Source organism: Camelus ferus, chromosome 1 (genome assembly GCF_009834535.1).
Source record: "Camelus ferus isolate YT-003-E chromosome 1, BCGSAC_Cfer_1.0, whole genome shotgun sequence".
NCBI lineage: Eukaryota > Metazoa > Chordata > Mammalia > Artiodactyla > Camelidae > Camelus > Camelus ferus.
This window is the reverse complement of record NC_045696.1, coordinates 107673546-107697270: the sequence shown is the minus strand read 5'-3', so window position 1 is coordinate 107697270 and position 23725 is coordinate 107673546. Positions and strand designations below refer to the sequence as shown.

At 39.6% G+C, this 23725-nt stretch overlaps 1 protein-coding gene and 1 long non-coding RNA gene across 2 annotated transcripts in view; one reads left to right on the top strand and one right to left on the bottom strand.

The window, feature by feature from the left end:
* Positions 1 to 678: 678 nt before the first annotated feature.
* LOC116666027 lies at positions 679 to 5234 on the top strand. The gene is made up of 2 exons (XR_004322883.1): positions 679 to 2892; positions 3769 to 5234. It is a non-coding gene; the product is annotated as an uncharacterized LOC116666027 (long non-coding RNA).
* A 441-nt stretch (positions 5235 to 5675) lies between these two features.
* STAG1 (stromal antigen 1) overlaps positions 5676 to 23725 on the bottom strand; it is a 327021-nt gene continuing 308971 nt past the window's right edge. Inside the window, exons 28-34 of the mRNA XM_032487978.1 lie at positions 21897 to 22025; positions 18273 to 18478; positions 11711 to 11885; positions 9454 to 9564; positions 8776 to 8890; positions 7239 to 7319; positions 5676 to 7149 (exon numbers count right to left, since the gene is read on the bottom strand). Of these exons, the coding sequence (XP_032343869.1) occupies positions 7126 to 7149; positions 7239 to 7319; positions 8776 to 8890; positions 9454 to 9564; positions 11711 to 11885; positions 18273 to 18478; positions 21897 to 22025 (841 nt within the window). The 3' untranslated portion in view covers positions 5676 to 7125. The remainder of the gene's footprint in view (positions 7150 to 7238; positions 7320 to 8775; positions 8891 to 9453; positions 9565 to 11710; positions 11886 to 18272; positions 18479 to 21896; positions 22026 to 23725) is intronic.

The window sequence follows — 23725 nt, the reverse complement described above, 5'->3', positions numbered from 1 at the left end:
AGGCTGCTAAGCCCTTCGGTGCGGATGCAGGTTTCGCCCCCGCCCCCGCCTGTGCGCTCAGCGAGGAGGATATGGCGGCTGTGCCTGAGCCCCGCCTCTCTTCCCCCGAAAACTTTCCGCGGGTTTTCAGAGATGGGGGTGTGCACCCTTCCCCCGAGAGCACATCAACCTTGCTGTTTTATGGAGGGCCCAGGTTGTTCTGCCCTGTGTACTCACAGCCATGGCGCGCAGCCCCTTGCGTTCCCCCGGGACTGCCTCCGTGCAGCCACTTCCGTCCTCCGCCCGGCTTGTGCAGCCTGGCCCTGCCCGCGGCTGCTGCCCCGCGTCTCAGGCTGGGTGTCGGGGGGACGCTCTGTGCCCGTTTAACTTAGTTCTGTTAGTCAAGGGCTGCTCTGTACAGATCCGAGCCTCGGAGGCTCCCCCTCCGTCCCGCTGGCCTCTCAGTTGGAGAGGGGAGACCCAGCGAGCGAGCGCCAGTCCTCCTTTGCCGCTCCCTCCCCGCGGGACCCGTCCCGCGCTGCTTTGCCTTTTGTTCTTTCTTTTTTCCTTTTCTCCTACCAGATTTTTGGCGTCTTTATCTTTTGAAGAGGGCGATGTTCTGTCGGAGTTCCACAGGTGCTCTGGTTGGCTGAGTGGGTCTGTAGATGTGGGTCTTGGTGTATTTGTGGGAGAGGGTGACCTGCGAGCGTCCTTCTACTCCGCCATCTTCTCCGTCTCCCCCTCTCCTATTTTTTTTTTTTAAGTACAATTTAGTCTCAAAATGTTTGTTCAGTTTTAAACATTTTTCCTGAAGTAGTTTATTTTTCTTATTATGTTATCACCCTATCAGGTTTTCAAACACACATACTTGTTTGTTACATTTTTCTCCCTGCCCCATTCATTCTCCAATCCAAGGTGTTCTTGAGATTGAGAATCGTATATTATTATTCATAACTGAAATCTGTGCTTGGTACATCGTGTTTCATAAATGTTTGTTTAGTGAATTAATATATTTTATCATTCAACCAAGAAAAAGTAGACTCATGGGTTCTTCAGAAATATATTATTATTGATTTTGATGCTCCAAACTTCCTAATATGGCCAGAGGGGCGCTCCTTCAAGCTAGTTCCTCAGTCCTTTTGATATGTCATAGTAATTGCTTGTGCACTTCCATTTTTTGACAAAGAATAATGTACCAGGCTCGTCTTATATTTTCCTTGCCCTGCTCCAGAATCAGTGATTTCTGTATAAGAGTTCTTTTAGTAGATGTCACTTAGAAGCTAACATTGGCACCAGGTTTCCACATGAATACTGGAGTGTCATTGCTTCTAGGTATTTTTAGCAGACTAGGATATATTTATACGAATATATATATATGTACATGGGGAATATGTATATGTATGTATATTACATATATTTTAAGAATCATGAATTCAGTTGAAACTTTTAATTCCAGTCCAATATACAGGTTCTTCTTTGCCTTCCTTTCATTCCACAATTAGGTCTTTCTTCTCCCATGTGGATGAAACGGGCTCCTATTATCTTCAATATACTCTTGACCTCTGAACCACATTGGGGTTAGGGGCGCTCACCCTCCAGCAGCTGAAGAACTGTGTAAAACTGATGGTTGGCCTCCCTATACGTGGTCCCTCTGTATCCATGGTTTTGCACCCACAGATTCAGCCCACTGCAGATTGTGTAGTACTGTATTCATTACTGAAAATCTGCTTATAAGTGCAGTTCAAACCTGCGTTGTTCGAGGTCGGCTGTGTTTTACTCATTTGCTCAGTCCTACAATAAATACAAGTTTCAGAGCTGCTACACCTTTATCAACAACAAACCTAAAGTTCAAGACTTTTGTTGCAGTTCTGGTTTTAAACTGAAGGTACATATTATTTAGATTAGTAACTTGGGTAGATATGTTATCGACTTGAAAGATTCAAAGTCCTGTATGTGTAGACCACTTTACAGTTTCCCCCCATCCTTGAGTATGTATAAAGCATTAGAAGTTATACTAGAAATGGTGATTTTAAGTGATTCCAGCATAAAGGCTGAAGCATGGGGTGTTGCTCCAGGGTGCCCCCTGGGGTGTGCTTTTCTCTATGGTGAGAGCCCTGGGTCCTCCCACCCCTGGTGACTTTCCCTTGTTCCAGACACTTAGCTTCAAAGGTCTGTAAGCCCTGCTTCGATACTGCATCATTTTAAGCTAAACTTGACCTTAGCTAGTATGTGACTATCATCCTCTTTCCCCATTTCCACCATCCACCCCACCATGCCTGGTAGCCAGGTTTATGCCCTTGGAGTTATTTTTCTTGAGCATCTTTCTTCCCCCTCCAGTTGGAGAATGGGAACCTCCCACTCTAGCTGGGCTCTGAGTGCTGTTACCAGTGCCCTCATTGGTCTCTGTGGCCTCCCTCTAAGCCGGAAGCCGTCTGTGGCTAGTAGGCTGACTATGGGTACAGATTTTGTTGCATTCCTCTGCTCCGCCACCTGCAGTGGCTAGTACCCTGCTCTCCAGTCTTCAGTCCACACAGGTTTTGGTCTGCCCCTCCCTTGCTTGCCTAGTGCGTTTCCTGAGCCCAGTCCTGTCACCTCCACCTTGGGACACTGTGTTGCTCTAGCAGCTCCAACCTGCTCATGCACAAGGCCTGTTCTCCGTTAGTGCATCTCAACTTGCGAGCTCAGACTGCTTATAACAATTATTTTTTAAGCACCTGATTGTGCATTCCTCACCCCCCTCCTATTTTTTGGCTTATGTATATTTTTGTCTTCTTACTAGGTGGTGAGTTCCTAGGGGCAGAGTTTCCTGGTACTGCTTTTTGGCACCAGCAGTAAGACTGCAAGCCATTGGAAACTGGGAAAAGGAGACTCCTGGGCTTTCAGAGGCCTCCTGGCTAAGGAAGAATCACACAGGTTGGTTAGCACGAGGCTCAATAGCTTAAAATAGCCTGGCAAATCCAATTTCTGGGGTGTGCCAACCTAGGATCTGGCTGTTTTAGGGATGAGTGTGCTATAGTCCATACAAAAATAAAAGTACACACAAGCTTGTGGGGTTCCCCTGCTTTTTGAGGAAGGGGTCTAACAAGTATCTTACCAGGTTGTAAAATCTGGATGCTGAGAAGGGTGTATGGCTGGGCCTCCTATAAGGTACAGGAAACAGCCCAGTAAAGCACTTGGGCAAGAGGCTTTTGGAAGCCTGCGGGGGAGATGGTACTAGAAGTTGCCTCTGAAAAGCTGGTGGCCAAGGAGACATGAAGCTGCGAGACCTTGGAAGCTCTGTCAACAGACCAGGCCATGCGGAGGGCAGAATGCCTTGAGAATGGTGGCAAGTCTTCTCACCGGCTGCTGTTCAGGAATGCCTTTCCTAACTGGTGGCCTTGCCCTAGAAGGACAAAGAAAAAGGTCTTGGGTTTACTGAATGGAGCGCTGACAAGTGCCTGTCTGTAGACTGAGAGCAGATAACATGGTGAGAACTGAGGTGAGGGTAGGAGGCACTGGGAGTGTCCTACTGGAACCGTCCCTGCCTTTAGTCAGTAAACTAATTCGCCCTGAGCCGCAAAGCTACTGAGTGGCAGAGCCGTGATCTGCACCCCACAGGCGTGTCTGAACCCTGAAGGGTTGGAGTGGGGAAAAGTGGTGGTCCGCCCCACTGGGGACTGCGGAGCTGCTGGGTCTGGGAAGGTTTCCTACCTTGTGCACGGCGGCCAGTCGTCCTTCTGAGTTGCTGGAGTAACGGGAGCCCACCCACGACGCAGCCTTCCACGACTTGTGTTTGCATCTTGTTTCCAGCTTCTCTTCTGACCGTGTCTTGGTCTCCCCAGCCCACTCCTCTGCCTCTGGAGGCACTGATGCCTTTTGAAGGGGTTCTTTAGATATGGTTTGCCCAGCCAGCGATGCCTGTGAAGGCCTCTCACCCAATACCCTTGATGGAGTTGTTGAACCAATCCAGACATCACCTGTTTGACGGATGTGTTTTATGTCCCTCTGGTTCCAGAGGATTTCTGGAGGGCTGTGGCTTTATTCTTCCAGTGAAACTACTGGTCCTCACGCTCTTGCACCTCCTCTGCCAGCGCAGGATCCCCACCGTTCCGAGCAGGAGCTGTGGCCACTTCATGGGTAAAGCCTCAGGCTGGGGCCTCTGTGGGGTCCACAAAGCCTGCACATTTGGGAAAACATGGCACTGTGGTAGGTTGGTACTGACAATGTTCCTACTGTCCTTGTGACCAGAAACACCTCCTTTACGTGTCCTTGGGAGGAGAAAGCTGTCCTTTAAAAAGTGACGTTGGGTAGAGACCCCTACAGGGCCAGGCACTGAGGAGGGCAGGGATGGAACCTTACCTGAGTTTGGTCTGATGCGCCTGAGCGGCCACTAAGCCTTTGTATCCCATGAAGACACGGTTCTTTGTTTGGTAGATCCTTTTCTGGGAGCAAGGCCAACAGAGTCACAGTCAAGTCACATCTAGGAGGTTTGCAAGCTTATCCCGAGGTGGAGTCACACACTCTCATAAGCATGTTACCTTCAAGATGAGCTGCCACAGAGACCATCCTCGTCACCTTCCCTCCTTGGCTGCCTGGAGAGCGCACCTGCACAGACATCTTAGGCCATCTCATTCCCACAGCGCAAAGAACATGCCAGGTCCATGAAGTGTAGGGTGTTTTTTTCAGAGTGACATCTGGCGGCAATGTCAAGAGAAACCCTCACTTCCGCAGCCAAGCAGAGTACCAGTGGTCCCTAAGGGCACTGCTTGGGAGTGACCATGTGTGAGCGCAGGGCCTGGACTCAGGCGGGGCTGGGGCCCAGCTGCTGCTCCCTGAGTGCCGCCTCCGAAACTCAGCCCACAAGCGCTTCCCCTTAGACCACAGCCAACTTGACCACCCTCACTCTCCAGGGAAATCCAAGTGTTAAAAAACTGATGAGCTAGTTTTAAAAGTCTTCTCGCTTGAAAAGGTAAAGCCTCACTGATAAATGACACGGCAATTTTGCCATCATTTAACAAGTTATCTGAAAGAACAAACTCAGTTTTTGGTAAAAGGGGAATGCCTCATCACTCTGTTGCAGCAGGACAAGAAGTCACCTCTTTGAAGCTTTGCCTTGTAGGAACAACAGGATGACTACCACGAGCCTGATTTTTGAATAGTTTATTAAAGGAAAGGTGAAGCATCAGTTTCAAATTGTACAAAAGGAAAAAAACCTCATATTGCAAATGTACAATTTACAGAATTACTAGCAAAACCAATCAAGGAGACACTGAAAATACAAAAATTCGATTGACTTCAAACTGAACTGGAAACCCATTGGAGTAGATATCACGCCTTTTCTGTTGCATGGTAGTCTACAATTCTAAGTCAGCATCTGTTTTCCACACGAAATTGTCAAGCAAAGCATCAGGCTGTGCAGGTGCCGGGCCCGTCCCGGCTTGCTCCCTGGCCAGAACCACAGGCGGGCAGGGCTGGTGCGGTAGACAGTCCAGTCTTTCCTGCCCCTTCACTTCTAGTGAAAAACCCACATTTCTGGAAGAAAGCGAGACCCCCCCCACCCCCCCAACTGGAGCCCAAGAATTGCTAAATTAGCAGATAAAACATTTTTGGTGACCCAACGTTTTTTTTTTTAGAACTGTACAAATGTTGAGAAAAGTTTGTTTTGTCTGTTTACTAAAAGGACGAGTAAAATAATCCATTTTGCTTCCCCACATAAAGATAGTCATTGGATGCACGGATTTTTTTTTTTTTTAATGCTTTTAATTTTTGGTAAAAAGGGAAAGCCTCATCATTCTGTTGCAGCTACTTTAAAAACCAGCCCAGAAACAGCTGTGGAAGGATTGGTTTGGAAATTGAGGCTTATTTTAAAAATCAAAGGAAGAAACTAAGTGGGCTTTTGAAAACAGTAGTAGCAGCAAGTCAGAAAAGTCTAAGCAGAATGTAACTCTAAACCACTGAAGGCTGTCCTGAAGAGTCATCATAATTTCTCTCCCCCAAAGAATTATTCTTAATATGCACGTTTAACACTGAAATGCAGCTGTATTTCAAGGTAAGCTTAAGAACTTCACCCTCTAAGCACAGACTTCTATGCAGCACATACTTCTATAATTGGTAAACTGAATTCACAAAATTAGTGCATAAAGGTATTAAGTGCATGGGAAATAGACACAGTTATGTTACACTTAAAATTACTTTTCAATGGTGAAGGAGTTCTTCAAGATTATCTTTTTAAAAAATGGAAGTCCATGTAACTTGAATTTGGCAGGGCATGAAATAAGTGGTAAAAACAGCAAACTGATAACTTGAGAACCATTTTTGTTTTACTGAGAATACTTTATTTGCTGGTAGAAGTTGCTAAAAATGCACAGAACAAATACCAATAGAAAATGTACTGTATTTGAATCTCCCTATTCTATATAAAATGAATGGTGTACAGCATCTGTTGGAAAAATGGCTGCATGGACATTTCTTATTTTATGCCCCCTTATAAATAAAAATAAACCTTTTTATTCAAGAGTATATAAAATCTGGGAATTCATATCCATATCCACAGAGGGTGTGTGGTTTTTGGCAGAGATGCACTGTCAGTTTCATCTTAGCTTGTCAATATTCTGCTCCTCCGTATTTCTGTATCCCACAAGGTCAACCAAATCCAGTGAGCTCCAAAACACTCGTCGGCAATTAGGATGAGCTGCTGACTCATAGGTTTAATAAAAATGGTTAGCTTTTAAAACATAAAAAGGCAAAATGTTAAAACGGTTTTAAATTGTACAACAGGAAAATAAAGTTAAAAATATTTTTTTTTTACTCAATGCTGAGTTTTCATAAAACAGGTGTATAACAGTGTTTATCTTGACAGTTGTTTTAAAAATTTAAAATTTCTTCCTCCCTCCAGAAAAACACACACATCTGTATTGGGTAAGTCCAATAATAGGACACAAATGATTTTTCAGGTCAGTCTTTCTGAGGTGACATTCACCAACATTCCCTTGGGTAATTTACATGCTCCTCTTCTGTCACTGCAAAAAGGGATTGACCTCAATCATTTGATTAAAAAACAAACCAGATCACATCAAAAGTGTTTTTTTTCCCCATACAAGCTATCACAGTATATAGGCCTCTAGCTCTAAATAATAGAGTTCCAGATTTGTAAGTTTTCTTCAGATTTCAGAACATAGGCATTCCAAATCCCTAGAACAAAATTGAAACACAATTATTAACTCCATACATAAACAAGACCTAGAAACCATAATAAAAAGTAGTAATAATTTAATATTTACTGAATCGTCTTCTATGATAGCTGCAGAATCAAAGAAATCTGGCCTCAGCTCAGCTCTCTCTCGCCGATTTCTTGATGGGGGCTGGAAAGAGAAGCCAGTTACTTAATTTTTTCCTGAGATGCATTAAGACAATGAACTGTAATGGTCAGCTAATATTTCTAATGGTATCATAAAGAACTGTTAAGGGTCAATTTTGAAAGGAAAAGACTACAGCTTTTAAAGAAGCAAACATTTAAAAAAAAATGATGTTTGACTTCTAATTATCACCTAGACCAAAAACGGCTTTCAAATTATAATGAACTGAATGTGTAAATGCATATAAATTATTTTTGGGCCTATAAATGAAGAACATTCCTTTCAATCATGGAATAATTGTAAGACTGATCAAATACTAGGGGACAAAACTTCACTAAATTCCCCAAAGCAGGTAAATAGAAAGCTGATAGGGAGGTTGCAGATTGGAGTGATGTGATCTCATTTACATTTCTTACCAAAGCTTTTCATTATGGAAAACTCAAAACATACAAGGCAGAATGTTATGGGCTAAACTATGTCCCCTCAAATTAATATGTGGATGTCCTAACCCCTAGACCACAGAATGTAACTGTATTTAGAGGTAGGGCCTTATTTAAAGAGGTGATGAAGGTAAAAGGAGATCATATGAGTGGGTTCCATTCCCACATGATCTATGTTCTCATAAGGAGACACGCACAGAGGAAAGATCATGTGAAGACAAAGGGAGAAGATGGCGATCTACAAGCCAAGGAGAGAGGTCTCAGAATGAAAGCAATCTTCCAGACACCTTGATCTCAGACTTCTAGCCTTCAGAGCTGTCAGAAAATAAAATTCTGTTTAAGCCGCCCAGTCAGCGGTATTTGTTATGGCAGTGCTAGCAAACGAACACGTTAGAGAAAGCAGTATAATCCACTCCCGTGCACCCATCATCCAGCTTCACCAACTGTCAAACATTAGGCCAGTCTTGTTTCACTGAATCTCCTGTTTTCTCTTCTCCATGTCATTTCACCTCTGACTACTTCAACATGTATCTCTTAACAGATGGAAACTTAAAATAAATAACCATCATATGTTCCTGACAAAGCTAATAATTTCTTAATATCTCCTACACTTAATCCACATTCAGATTTCCTTATTTCAAACCTGTCTTTTCACACTGAACAAATAATGTTCATATTCTGTATTTGGCTGCTACATTGGAGCACGGTGTGGTACTGTCAGACAAAGACAAAAGACAGATGCACATGCTGTGCTGACAGACAAATCTAGTGTAAGCTGTTCTTCATGAAGGTAGTAAGACGGAACCAGTTCCTGTTATTCCAGAATTCAAAACCTGACTGCCTTGAAAGCAAGCTAGGAGAAACAAGCTCATCCAAATGCCCACAAGCCCAGCACTGGCCCTGCCCACTGTTGGTCACTGTTCTCTCCTCTTCCTCTTACAGGGTTCTGAAAACAGGAGTATAGTCTTACACCAACACCATCACATATTTTAACAAAAGAAAAATGTATTGAATTTTCTTACCAGATCAATAACCATTGTGTCTTCAAATTCTTCATTCATATCTTCTAACTGGCTCCGGGATGACATCATTACATCTTCAAAGATGGGCTCAGCATCCTCCTCCATTAGGCCCCGACTGTTAAGGAAGAAGCACATTCAGAAATCTGTTCATAGAATCTGTTCATAGACTCATAGAATTTGGAGTCCTGGCTCTTACATTGGGTCTTCTAACCAATGAAAGCACACCTTCCAATTACAATCTACAGACTACACAAATTATGATACTGAACTCTAAGGTAGTTAAGGCTCATTCATTTGGTTCACTCAAGATTTCATCTCAAATCATCAGAAGGAAGTATAATTTAAATGTAAAAACGGTAGTTAACATTAATTTAGCTGTGAGTCAATTCCCGCAAAACTAACTCATGGGAACTATTATTACCCAAATTTACACATGAGGACCCGGAGGCAGAGAGGCTTACCCAAAGCCGCACAGCTGGCAAGGGTGGCACTAGGATTTAAATGCTGAAAGCCTCAAGAGCCCATGCCCTCCATTCCTATTCTACACTGCAGAGCAGACCCTGAATTAGGATTTTAACTCTTCTTGTTTAAGACTGAACATCAAAACTCAAGTCATTACACACAATGACCAGCATCACAAAGCCACCACACCCCTGTGACGGCTGATGCAACACTTACACGGCATGCCTCACTCCAGTCCTCACTTTCATGTAGTTCATTCCTGTTCTGTCCTTCCGGTTTAAATCTTCTAATTTCGGCTGGCCTAACCAAGAGATCTGCATCTGGGGACTAAGAGAGGGTACTATTATTCATTTTGTGGCAGCAGATGATGAATTTAGCTGATCAATCCTATGCTAAGAAGGCCAGAGGTGGCTGGCCTAATCGCCATGGAGGGGGAGTTAGCTGGGTTTATTCCAGGGCCAAGGGTGAGATCATCATCAAAGGACCTGCCTTTGCAGAAACAGCAGTAGGTGGGAGACCCCCAAGTACTGACGAGAAGCTGGCTGTGGCTGAAGCTGGCTGTTGTTAGGTGTGAAGACAATCAGAACATGATATCCCAAAATATGCCTCTCTGAGATTAAAACCTATTTTGAGATGAAGGTAATTAAGCAGTAATGCAGAAAAAGCTTCCTCTTTTCTGCCTAAGGGTGGGGAATAAATTCTCCTTTTGCTGGAGACTCTTACCAGCCCAGAGATGGCACCAGAGGAACCTGCAGACAGACCCTGTTAAACCCTTATCTTCCTAGTTAAGGAAGATGAGGACGACCTAGCCCTACCTGGACTAGTCCCAGTCCAAATCACTTTCTCTTGTCATTTCTCCACAAATACTGTTCTTCATCTAAAAGGAATAAAGCTTCCTGCTCTGGTCACTTCTTCATTCTTTTGTGAAGGCTCCCAGGTACATGTAAAAATTTAATAAAATTTATATGCTTTTCCCCTATTAATCTGTCTTTGTCAGTTTAATTTTTAGACCTGATCAGGGACCCTAGGACAGTTGACGAAAATTTTTCCTCCCCTACAGGTGCTTAAATTATCAGCTTCATTCCCCAAATCCCCGCCAAACAAGAGCCCTTCTCAGACCTCTGTATCCAGCTGCTGCCCAACTTACAAGTGCTCCTTGCTGGACACTCAGTCCCCTAAGGGACAAAAATGATGCTGGCCTGATGGCCCAGAGCTCTCCAGAGTAGAACAAAGAAAGGTAGAACACATTTTTCTCAGTCCGTTCTGAGGAAACTGGGAGTCAGCATACCCTGGGCCAAACCTTCACTTGCACTCTGTTACTGGCACATGAACACTTGCATAAACATGCCTCCTGGGAATTCTACAGGATGCAAATTTTAATGATTTCTGGTAGCTAAAATTTGTCACATGAAGTTCTCTTGAAGCAGCATTTTTATATTATGTGAGGCTACCACCTTGATTCAACTTATAAACCTACAGCAGGGAAAGACAGACCACAGCCAGGAGGGACTGACAAGGTAAGGTCAGGGAAGCAAGGCAGGCTGCTCAAATAAGGAGGAACCCACCCTGTAGGAAATGGAGTGGGAGTGCTGGTCATAAGGCAAACTACCCTCCAAGAATGCTCAGTTATGCAGTAGTTGACAGTGATATCCTTTCAGGTTTGAAGAAAAGCAGATCCTCAGAGCAAAGATTCTTTATGAAAACCCAGGATCTGAGTACTTCTAACACTGCCTCTTCCCTGTTGAGTTCAAATGAGAATTGTCTCTCTTATCCATCAAAGTAACTCATAGCATGATTCTAATATGAATAGAAACACAAGTGAGGCGCTAAGAGACTTTCAAAGTTGAATGGAAAACAACAAAGAAAAAGTTAAGGTTTTTTAGCAAAATCATGCCATTACCCTGCCTTTTCGACAATATTCAGTGCCGTGATACTAGAAAACATTTTAATTACTAGTGTGGAAAAAGTTTCTTACAGTAAGGGCAACAATTCTCAGAATTTATCATTACCTTAACAATTCTTAATCTGTGAGCAGTTCAAGTTTAAAATATAAACTTAACCAAGACAAACTACTATTAATTAAATGGATCATAAAAGTAACATATAGTCTATTTGGTGTTCAGACTAGGAACAACCTTAGCAGAGACTGTTACAGGCTCTCTTACCAAGAAAATAAGCCTGCATGTGTTCTTGGGGAAATCTCTGAGAAGAACTAGACCTGCTCAATCAATCTGCAAACTCCAAATGGAATCAGCACTTACTGAGACGGCACGCATTTAAAAGGTCTCTGGACTTTGAGGAAATGATATGCACACATGTTTGTAGACTTATTATACATCTTCTAGTATAAATTATTAAGCTTCTGATTTGTGGTTTTCTCACAAACTGACCAGTAACATGCACGGATGAAATAATTTTCCTTACTTTAACAGCTGAAGGTTTTATGCCAAGAAAGCAATGTTTTAGTACTTACTTGTGTAGAAAGTCGGGTTCAGAACCATGTTCAGACTCGGGTTCCTGAATCTGCTCCCCCATGGGCCGGCTATTTTCCCGCAGCACAGTGGAAGTGAGCTGTGGTGCTGGCAGAGGGCCAGGGGTCTGTATCATGGTGTCAGTCCTGTTCAGCCACGTATTATCCAGACTTTCATCTGAAAAATTCCAGTCAGTCACAGAGTGTCACGGATGGAATGAACTCTGGCAGAAGTTACAGCACAGATTTGAAGAGCATGGCAGTAGAGTCAGACTGCCTAGGTCTGAATTCCAGTTATAGCACTCCCCTGTGTGACTTCGTATACGTTATTAATTTCCAAAATTCAGTTTTCTCATATACAAAATGGGGATATCAATACCCGATCTCATAGAGGTTGTAAGGATTAAATGAGGTAATGTAACCATCAAATGTTAGCTATCCTCACGTTATCATCTCTTCCAAGTCCTTCCATCTCTAAGGATTAATTCCCCGTAGAAGAGGAAGAATGTGGCCAGTAAGAGACCCCACTAACCTTCCTTTGCTCAAGCAATAAAGGGCCTATTTACTGGGCCTTACAGGGGTCCTAGGCAGTAGTATCTAAAGTCTGCTGGCTTTCACTGAGCAATCAGCAAATCCCGTTGCTCAGTTATGCACTGGTCACTAGAGAAATAACCCTTTATTTAGCCAGGCTATCCATGTGGGGATGGGTTGAGGGACTCACTATTTTCATGCCTCTAAGTTCTACCTCTTTAGGGAGGCCTTCCTGGATCACTCCACCCAGCCCCCACTTTCCATTCTCTTTTAGCTTCTAGAGGTAATAGAATCATTCCTGCTCACTTAGGGCTTAATTATACACTGTCATGCATTGGCAGGTGATTTATCATGTGTATATGTTATCTCGGTCATTAGATTTAGGTTTCTTTCAGAGACCAGGAACTACTTTTTCCTTCCTCTAAAGATCATTTGCAAAGATTTGAACAGATTAAATTATTTATAGCATTATTTGTATACTGAAACTAAATTCTGATAAATACTACATAAACTTTTGCCTATAAAAATCCTAAATTGCAGCTGGCCCTTAAACAACACAGTTTGAACTGCACAAATCCACTTACACATGGATTTTTTTCAGTAAATTTGTGCCCCAGTGCTACATGATCCACATGTAGTGGAATCCCTGGATGTGAAACCATGTATATGGACTGTAAAGTTATCTATGGATTTTCAACTGCGTAGCTGGTTGGTGGCCCTAACATTCCCCCCACCCCATTGTTCAAGGGTCAACTGCATTGTCTTGATATGGGAAGACCTAACAAAAAGTATTATTGCTATGTTTCCTTCTGAAGAATTTTAATCACAAAATACAGTAGAATCCCATTGTTTTTCCTCCCCCATTAAGTCATAGAAATGGGTGCATGTGAGGTTCCTCCTCTGCCATCAAGAATTCTATCTCAGTGTATTCTCAGATTTATAAAACTCACTACAGAATCTATTATTAGTCAGCAAAGGTATGTTTCATTTTTTTCATACCACTTTTCATTCAATATTTAATTCAAAACTTACCCTCTGGCACTTAAAATTTTATGATCATAAGAATGGCATCATTTAGGTTCTTAACCTAATACACCTGGTAAACCATCTTCCAGCTCTTTACTACAAGTGATCTTCTGCAGAAGACCCTTCCCTGATTCATTAAGAGTATGGTCACTCCCTGTACGTTCCCAGAGAACTTTTTTGCCCCATCAGAGCACTCACCATGCTGAACTGAAATTACCTGCTTCTCTGTCTCCCCTTCTGTACTATGAACTCCTTTATTAATGCCTAATCTCCAGCATCTAGCACAGTTCTTAAGAAAGTGCTTGGTAAAGACTCATTGAATAAATGAGTAACTTTGGAAGAACTCACTTTTCTTGAAGATATCTTCCTAACCCCTAAAGACTCCTTAATGAAAACACTTCTTGCAAAGCTTTCTCATCTTTGGGATCAACTTCAAGATGACAGAACAGAAGGACGTGGAGCTCATCCTCTATCACAGATACATCAAAAATAAATCTACATGTGGAACAGTTCTCACAGAACACCTACTGAACTCTGGCAGAAGATCCTGTACAAGTGCAACTACAAAGAAAATCATCACAAAACTAGGTATGAGGAAAAAAAAGAAAAAGGAAATTGGGATGGGAGCTGCCCCTTAAGGAGGGAACAATGAAAGAGGAAAAGCCCCCTCTCCAGCCAGGAGGTTAGCTGGTACAGAAGGGGAGCTTCAGAGGCTCAGAGGAGAGCACAGGAGCTGCTGTGTGGCAGACAGAATGGAGAGAAACTGGTGCAGAGGATCCATGCAGTCCCCACCCCGAGACACCAGCCAGCTGGTGCCTGTTGGAACTGGGTGCTGGAGCTTGGGCTCCAGAGGACAGACCTGGGGAGAGGACAGGGGTTGACTGTGCAGAGGCAGCCTAGGGGGCAGGAGTGTGGTATGGGCTAAGGCTAGGAGTGTGTGCAAGGGAGCCTGAATCTGCCAGAGAAAGCCATAGAAAGCTCTACTGTTGGGTGCACAAAAAGAGGGGTGCAACACAAGAGGGCGTGGCTTGACTGTAAAGTCTTCATGCAGGAAGGGAGGGTAGGGACGTTGCCACAGCATCCACCTTTGCCATAAGCCCACAAGGCATTCTCTGGCCATACAGGCCCTATGGTTAATGAGCTCTGTGATCCCTTCTAACAGGTGATAGATGACACTACAGAGGGCACTTCCCAGTGGGGAACTGCAGAGAAATACCCAGTGGCTCCTCTCCCAGTGAAAGCACTCTAGTCCTGCTTACCATATACAGCAGCTCAGAAATGAATCTGGGGGCATCTACTCCAACAACTGGGAAGCAGACCTGGTCCTTGACAGGGCTGTAACAACCACAGAGCAAAGAGAAGGCCCTGCTCAACACCCACCACAGGCTCTAGACAACACAACACCAATCACATCCCCAGTCAAAAGGATAACAGCCAGCACACACGAAAGAAAGGTGTGGTAGCCATCCACACGAAAAACAGCCCTTGCAGCAAAAATATTAGACTCACAGTCTACACAGGAACACTTCCACATAAAAACAGCCCTTCAAGCCCCAGATAACTGTTACCTAAATTCATAGTTAGAGAAATATGAAGTAAAATGAAAAAGCTGAGGAATCACACCCAATTAAAAGAACAAGAAAAACCCCTGAAAGAACAAACAATGAAATAGACCTCTGTAGTCCACCAGAACTTGAGTTCAAAAAGGAGATGATAAAAGCACTGAAGGAAATAAGAGAGGTCATTGATAGAAATGCAGAATACAGTGAAAAGGAAACTAGAAACTACAAAGAGGGGCTAATTAAAATTAGAAAACAGTGCTGAGTTAAAAACCAAGCTAAAGGCAATCAATAGCAGCCTAAATAATGCAAAAGAACGAATGAGTGACTTAGAAGATAGAATAATGGAAATCACCCAATCAGAAGAGCAGACAGAAAAACAAATTTAAAAAAAAAAACCAGAAAGTAATATAAGGGACCTATAGGGTGATATAAAGCTTGCCAATCTATATGTAATAGGGGTCCAAGAAGGAGAAGAAAGAGAAAAAGGGATCAAAAACATATTTAAAGAAATTATGACTGAAAATTTCCCAAATCTAAAGAAGGAACAGATATCCAAGTATAGGAAACACAGAGGGTCCCAAACAAGATGCACCCAAACAGACTTATACCAAGACATATTATAATTAAGATGGCCAAAGTTAAATATAAAGAAAAGATTCTAAAGGCAGCAAGAGAAAAGCAAAGATTAGTTACAAGGGAACCTCCATAAGGCTATAAGCTGATTTCTCTACAAAACATTGTTGACCAGAAAGGAGTGGCAAGACAATATATATAAAGACCTGAAAGAGAAAAATCTGCAACCTAGGATACTGTACCCAGCAAGACTATCATTTACAATAGGAGAGATAAAAAATTTCTCAGACAAGCGAAAATTAAAAGAATACAGCAATAACAAACCTATCCTAAAGAAATATCAAAAGGTCTTCTCTAAATAGAAAAAAGAAAATCATAATTGGAAATGTGATAATTACAATGAATAGCAAAAGAATAACATGAAGATGTTAAAGGGAATAGCAAAATCATAAAATGCAGTAGAGGAGCAAGAACATGTAGATTTCTTTCTTTTTTTAAGGATGTGTTTGAGCCTATATGATTACTAGTCTAAAGCAAATAGATATAGTAATGGGTTAACATAATTGAAAACAGGGTAACCACAAATCAAAAGCATACAATAAGTCACAAAAACCAAAAAGAAAAGAAGTCAAGCTAACACAAAAGAAAATCATCAAACCACAAAAGGAAAAACAAAGAGAAAAAGAAAGGAACAAAGAAGAAATACAAAATCAACTGGAAAACAACGTTTAAAATGGCAATAAGCACACATTTATCAATAATTACCATAAATGTCAATGGACTAAACGCTCCAATCAAAAGACAGAGTGGCAGATTGGATGATAAACAAGAGCCTACAATATGCTGTCTACAAGAGACCCACTTTAGGGTGAAGGACACATATAAATTGAAAGTGAGAGGATGGAAAAAGATAATTCACACAAATGGAAATGACAAAAAAATGGGGGTAGCAATACTCACATCAGACAAAATATACTTTAAAACAAAGCTTTCTTATCTTCATCCCAAACAGATGAAACTCTTTTGCCTAAGGATTCTAGGCACATAACCTACCTTAGTTACTTGGTAAATTTCAAACTGACATGGAGCAAGTTTTCATTTTTGCAATTTAACTGATTACCAAATTAGGTTATTTGGTCCATATATTCTTCTCTTAGTCCTAAGGATGATAATACTAACTGCTCCATTAGTGCATGCATAGTGATCTAAATTCTCTAAGCCTTCGTTTCTTCTGTGTAAAATCGGGGTAACAGTGTTGAACTCAGAACCGATTTATAAAACATCTATATAGCATTTATTATTTGCCAGGGAGTAACCTAAATGCTTACAAATCTTAGTTAAATAAATGATTAAATGATATAATGCATGTGAAACACATTCCTGGTACATAGCAAGGATTTGAAGAATGCTGGGTTACATTTAAGAAAAGCTGTGAGCAGAAAAAAATATAGGTAGAAAGATAAATAGACGCTAGATAAATAGAGGCTGTGCTAGAAGACATTATCAAAAGGAAATGACTGGAATCATTCTTTTGAGAAAAGTTCAGGATCTTATACTACAAAGACAGGGTTTTGTTATTTTCATTCTCTGGACAAAAGGATTTTAAATCCCCAAACTGAAACTTGAAAGGAAATCTTAAACTTTAACATTAATGTTGTAAATATTTTCAAATCTTTTCTTCTCTGTGAAATATACATTCAGCCTAATCCAATGACTGATGCTAGATCAGAGGCATTACTATGTGATGAAGATATTCTGACAGCAGCTAACACTTACTGAATGCAACTTATGTGCCAAGCACTGTGCTAAGTAAATGTGTGTGTACTAAGTGTTTTATTTGAGAGTATCTCATTTAATATTCACAACAACTAACAGGATAGGTACTCAGATCACTCTTCATCTGATCAGTGATTGAAGCTTAGAGAGGTTAAGTAATGTGCTCAAAAGGGTACACATACAGCTGACAAATGAGAAAGCCAGGTATGAATTCCAGAACTCTGATTTTAGACTTTGCGTTGCCTCCCTAATGATAAGAGAAACATTAGATATAAATTCTAATTAATTTTGCTAAAGATTTTAGCAAAATCTTTGATAAATCACTATTTCTTAGGTGAGAGGCTGAAACGTAAACAGAAATTTGTAAAAAGGAGCAACAGAGTATGATTCAAATCACTGCCTTCCTCTCTTGGTTTGGAGACATTTTATTAGGAGAAGCCTGGAGACAGGAAGATTATTTAAGAAAGCAAACTAAAAGAAAACTCAAAGTAAAAATGCTTAAGAGCAATGCTTTGTTTTAATAAAGCAATTTTTAGTCTTTTTGGATATATGAATATCTAACTACTGATCACATTTTCATGGCAGTTCAACTCCCCATTTCCCATAGCCCATGAGGGTTATAAAACCAGATTTGGCTATCACTATTTTAATATACAAAAATAAATTATCCAACCAAGGGGCATAAATGGAAAGTTGTTCTGGGTATATTCAATATACTGCAGAGTTCTACCCTCAACTTTCCAGAATCTCTCCTATATTAGGATGAATTCTGATAGAATACCATTATGATTGTCTTATTTTAAATTTTAATGTATTAGAGGTCTATGGTAAGGGAATCAATTTTATAAACCTTCCTAACCATCTGCTGTTTTTCTCTGTGCCTGTCTTCCCCTGTGCTCCATGCTTTTTCATCTTCTTTTCCTTGACCCTCTTCTGTTCCACTTTGTCTGTTCCAGCCTTTGTGCCTGAACCTCTCAGTGTGTATGAAACATATAAGGAAGTAATGTGCTTAACAGTATTATCTTACTTCAACAGATTATTTACCACTTTATATTACCAGGCACACTATCTGCCTCATAGTATAAAGGCACACTCACCTTCTACTCGTTTTTTGTGAAGTGGAGGTCGTCCTTTCTTATTCCTTACTGAGGAGGTTTTGCTGCTGCTACTTCCACTGTTCACAGACATTCTATCATCTTCACCTCCAGTGACTAACGAATTTCTATAGGAGATGAGTGGAAGCCATACATCTTCTCTCCTTTCCATCATCTGTTCCGTAAGGAATTTTTCTAGGTAAGAGTGACTAGAAACACAACAGAAGCAGTTATTTTTATGGAAGCAGTTCATGCATCACTTACTTAATTTTTTTTCATAACACAAGGCTCTCTCTGAAGGTTCTGAAAAATCCTTAAGGACACACACTAAAGTGTTAACACTGGTTACCTGTGGAAAGAGAGGGATTGAGAATTTAAGGTCTTGCTTCACATATTCCTGAAACACTTTTACACTGAGCAAATGTATTATTAAGGTGTATGTGTGTGTGTGTTCTTTTCTATATTTCTTCCTTTGTTTTTAAATACCAATGTTCCAAAAAAAAAAAAAAATCAGAAGTTTGGCTCAAAAACTTTACTAAATTTTCTTTTCTTTTATAGTGTTCAAACCAGGGCATGATTTCTAGAATGGTAGGGTGAGGAGCCTAGCATATGCTTTACCCAGCCAAACAATCTTTTTCTTGTGGTGGGTGCTGACAGTAAGGAGGGGGCTATGCATGTGTAGGGGCAGGGGATCTATGGGAATTCTCTCTACTTTCCCCTCATGTTGGCTGTAAACCTAAAACTGCTCTAAAAAATTAAAGTTAAAATAAATAAAATAAATTAATTAAATCAGATGCTTCCCTATTAGTCTGGAAGACTGTACCCGACCAAAGGCTGTCATTCTCAGGAACAATTAGAAAGGGAGCTTCCAAGCTGCTGGTTCCCTGGCTGACCATGGGGCAAAGTACATACCTTGAACTGTGATAACAGCCTTCAAAAGACACACATATATTCAACAGTAAAAGGTAAACATCTAACTTGCTAAGGAGGTTTAAGTACACCCTTTGATTAATAAGAAGCTTATGCTGACGCAGGGTGACCCCTACGGATCCAAGCTAAGTGATAAAAAACAAGGGGAAAAAAGATCTGAGTAGGACAGCAGAAGCTGCATACTGCAAGAGAAATAAGACTTTATAGGGGCTCAATATATTTGAGCTAGCAGAAGAAAAATCAGTAATCTTGAAGGTATATCAATAAAGATTATGGGTAATTTGACAGGAATCACATAGGAAGAGCAGAGAAGAAAAAAATGAAGAAAAATGAACAGTGCCTGAGAGAAATGTGGGATATCATTAAGTATACTGACACGTGTAATGGGAATACCAAGAGAAGAAAAGGACAGAAATAAATTTGAAGAAATAATGGCTAATTATTTCCAAAATTGATGAAAACATTAACCTACACATCCTCAGAGCTCAACAAAGTCCAAGTGGGATAAATTCAAAGAGATTCACAACCAGAAAATGTTGAATGTCAAAGACAAAAAAAAAAATCTTGAAAGTAATAATAGAAAAGTAATTCATTACACACAAGGGAACTCTGAGAAATTTAAAAGCTGACCTCTCATCAGACAAAGTAAAGGCCAGAAGGTAGTGGGATAACACAGTCAATGTGTTGAAAGTAAAAAGCTATCAAGCAAGAATCTTATATCTAGTAAAACTACACTTCAAAGCTAAAGATGAAATAAAAACATTCACAGATGAACAAAAGCTTAAGAGAATTTGTGGCTGGCTGACTTGCCTTACAAGAATACTAAAGGAAATTCTTTAGGCTAAAAGCAAATGACACCAGAGAGGAATCTGAATTTGCATGAAAAAACAATGGTAAATACCAGGTAGTTATAAAAGACAATACAATTGCATATTTACTTATCTTTTATCCTCACTGATTTAAAAAGTAATTGTATAAAACAATATACATTACTGTGTTCTTGGACCAATAACATAGAAATGTATATCTGACCACATACACATAAAAGGTGGATGACAGGAATACTCTACTTTAATAAAAAACAAAATAAAAATGTATTAGAGTAAGGAAATGATATCAGATGGTATTTCATACCCATAGGAAAAACTGAGGAGAACCAGAAGAAACGGTAAATGAGAAAGTTAATATAGCAAACTCTGTAAGTAGCTACTTGGCTCCCTTGCTTCTCTCAGCTTATTTTAAATTACACATGATTATATTAAGTAATAATTATAACATTGTATTTCTGGGTCTGTAACATATTTGGGTGCAGTATGTGTAACAAGAATGACACAAAAAAGGGAGGGAAGAAATGAAACTATATGAGTAAAATTTTTATATTTCTTTAGAATAAATCTGAAGTAAATTTTGGTAAGTGAAGATGTATATTGTAAGGCCTAGAAAAACAATTAAGAAAATAACTAAAAAAAATAATTAAAGATTTCTGAATGAACTAAAACATTACACTAGAATATATCCATTTAATATAAAAGAATAAAAGAGGGAAAAAACAAAGACATGGACATACAGAAAACGAAGTATAATGGAGAGATTGGATTAAAACAGAAAACATGATCTAACTACAGGCATACCTCATTTTATTGTGCTTTTGTTTTACTGCCCTTTGCAGATACTGCGTTTTTTACAAATTGAAGGTTTGTGGTAAATGCACTATCAGATAATGGTTAGCATTTTTAAGCAATGAAGTTATTTTTTTTTAAATTGAAGTATGGACATTGTTTTATAAGACATAATGCTACTGTATAATAGTCTACAATAGAGTATAAATATAACTTTTATATGCACTGGGAAACCAAAAATATTGTGTGACTTGCTTTATTACAATATTCGCTTTATTGCAGTGGTCTGGAATTCAACCCACAATATCTCTGAGGTATGCCTGTATATGCTGTCTACAAGAAACACACTTTAGATTCAAAGGCAAAAAGGCAGAAAATAAAATGTAACAGTAACTAAAATGGAGTTAGAGTGTTTACACTAGTATCAGACAAAACAGACTTTAAGATAAAAATGACTAGAGACAAAGAAGTCATTTTATAGTGATAAATACGAGTCAATCCATCAGGAAGACGTCACAATTATAAACATACATACACCTAACAACAGAGCCTCAAAATACATGAAACAAAAATTGAGAACTCAAAGGAGAAATAACAATTCAATAATAATAGTCAGAGACTTCAATATCCCACTTGCAGTAATGTATAGAATAAAACAAAAGATCAACAAGAAAATAGAAGACTTGAACAGCATTATAAAGAAAACTATAAGCAAACTGGACCTTCAGTCTTCTTGAAACAAGTCAAATAACAAAATAAAACAAAATATAAATAATATAAAAGGAGAGAAGAAAGGGTTACACGATGGCTAAGCCAGTGTTTATACACCTTTGAACTACAGAATAAATAATTTCAACTTAATTCAATCTTGCAAATTCTAGGGTACTGAAAGGTAAGAAGTCAAAGAGAACTAGTATAAAAGCTAGAAAGAAAACTATAGTACCTTAAAACAAACTAAAATAGCCTGAGTTAGCAATAGTAATTATATCTTGGTGATTAGACTTTTTTCAAAATTTAAACATTTAAAACTACAATGATATCATGATAAAAGCCACTTGTCCCACAATGTGCAACTTACACAGTCTTTTTGTCTTGTCGAAGAAGTTTAGAAGAAAATTCACTGAGTACTTCCAGGAAAGCCAAATTTGGAGGTGGATATTCTTGTCCTTTTTGATTTTGGTATTTAAAAGCAAATTCTATGCCATCCCTGAAATAAAAGAAAATATTGTCTTATTTTTCCAAATAGCTAGTATAGTTACTCAATGGGCTAGAATCTCAAAAACAGTTGGGAAGGCAGGAAGATCATCACTGAAAGTAGTAAAATCTGATAAACTCAAATGGTAAAATAATGTTAACTTGTATGATATTTGCATAATACTTAACTTTATTATTTACAATGAAAAATTTTACATTGTGAAAAATAATAAAAAATGGCTAAACAGCCACAAAGCTAGGTTCTTAGAGTTGATCATGGTACCAAGCAGCTGTGAGTTTTTGTAAGCTGAAGTTTTCTATCATTCAGTTTTCCATTATAAAATGAGGCTGGCCAAATCAGCACTGCACAGTATTTCTTTTTTCTTTTTATTAAAGTACAGTTGATTTATAATGTTGTGTTAGTTTCTGATATACAGCAAAGTGGTTTAGTGTTTATAAACATGTATGAAAATAGTTAATAAATAGTTCATATGTATATATATTCTTTTTCAGATTGTTTTCCATTATAGTTTATTACAAGATAATTAATATAGTTCCCCATGCTAGTAGGACCTTGTTGTTTACCTATTTTATACATAGTAGTTTGTATCTGCTAATCCCAAACTCCTAATTTATTCCCCCTCAGACCCTCTTTACCATTTGGTAACTATAAATTTGTTTTCTATGTTTGTGAGTCTGTTTCTCTTTTGTAAGTAAGTAATTTCTATCATTTTTTAGACTTCACATATAACTGATATATGATATTTGTCTTTGTCTGACTTACTTCATTCACTTGGTGTGAAAATCTCTAGGTCTATACATGTTGTTGAAAATAGCATTATTTAATTTCTTTTTATGGCTGAGTAATATTCCATTGTGTGTGCCTCTCTCTTTCTATATAACAACTTCTTTCCAATCATCTGTTGATTTAGGTTGCTTCCATGTCTTGGCTACTGTAAATCGTGCTGCTATAAACACTGGGGTACAAGTTTGTTTTTGAATTAGAGCTTTCTCCCAGTATGCCCAGGTGTGGGATTGCTGGATCATATGGTAACTCTATTTTCAGTTTCTAAAGTAATCTCCATACTGTTCTGCATAATGGCTGCACCAACGTACATTCCCAACATTACAGGAGGGTTCCTTTTCTCCACACTCTCTCCAGCATTTATTAGTTGAAGACTTTTTAATGATGGCCATTCTGACTGGTGTGAGGTGATACCTCATTGTAGTTTTGTTGTGTATTTCTCTAATAATTAGCAATATCGAGCATCTTTCCATGCGCCTGTTGGCCATCTGTATGTCTTCTTTGGAGAAATGTCTATTTAGGTCTTCTGCTGATTTTTTTTTTATTGTGTTTTTTGTTTTACTGTTATTGAGTTGGATGAGCTATTTGTGTATTTTAAGCCCTTGTCAGTCTTATTGCTTGCAAATACTTTCTCCCTGTCTGTAGGTTGTCTTTTCATTTTGTTGATGGTTTCCTTTGCTGTGCAAAAGCTTGTAAGTTTGATTAGGTCCCGTTTGTTTATTTTTGCTTTTATTTCTACAGCCTTGGGAGACTGACCTAGGAAAACATTAAGATTTATGTCAGAAAATGTTTTGCCTAAGTTCTCTTCTAGGAGATTTACGGTGTCTTGTCTTATACTTGTCTTTAAGCCATTTTGAGTTTATTTTTGTGGATGGTGTAAGGGAGTGTTCTAACTTCAGTGATTTACA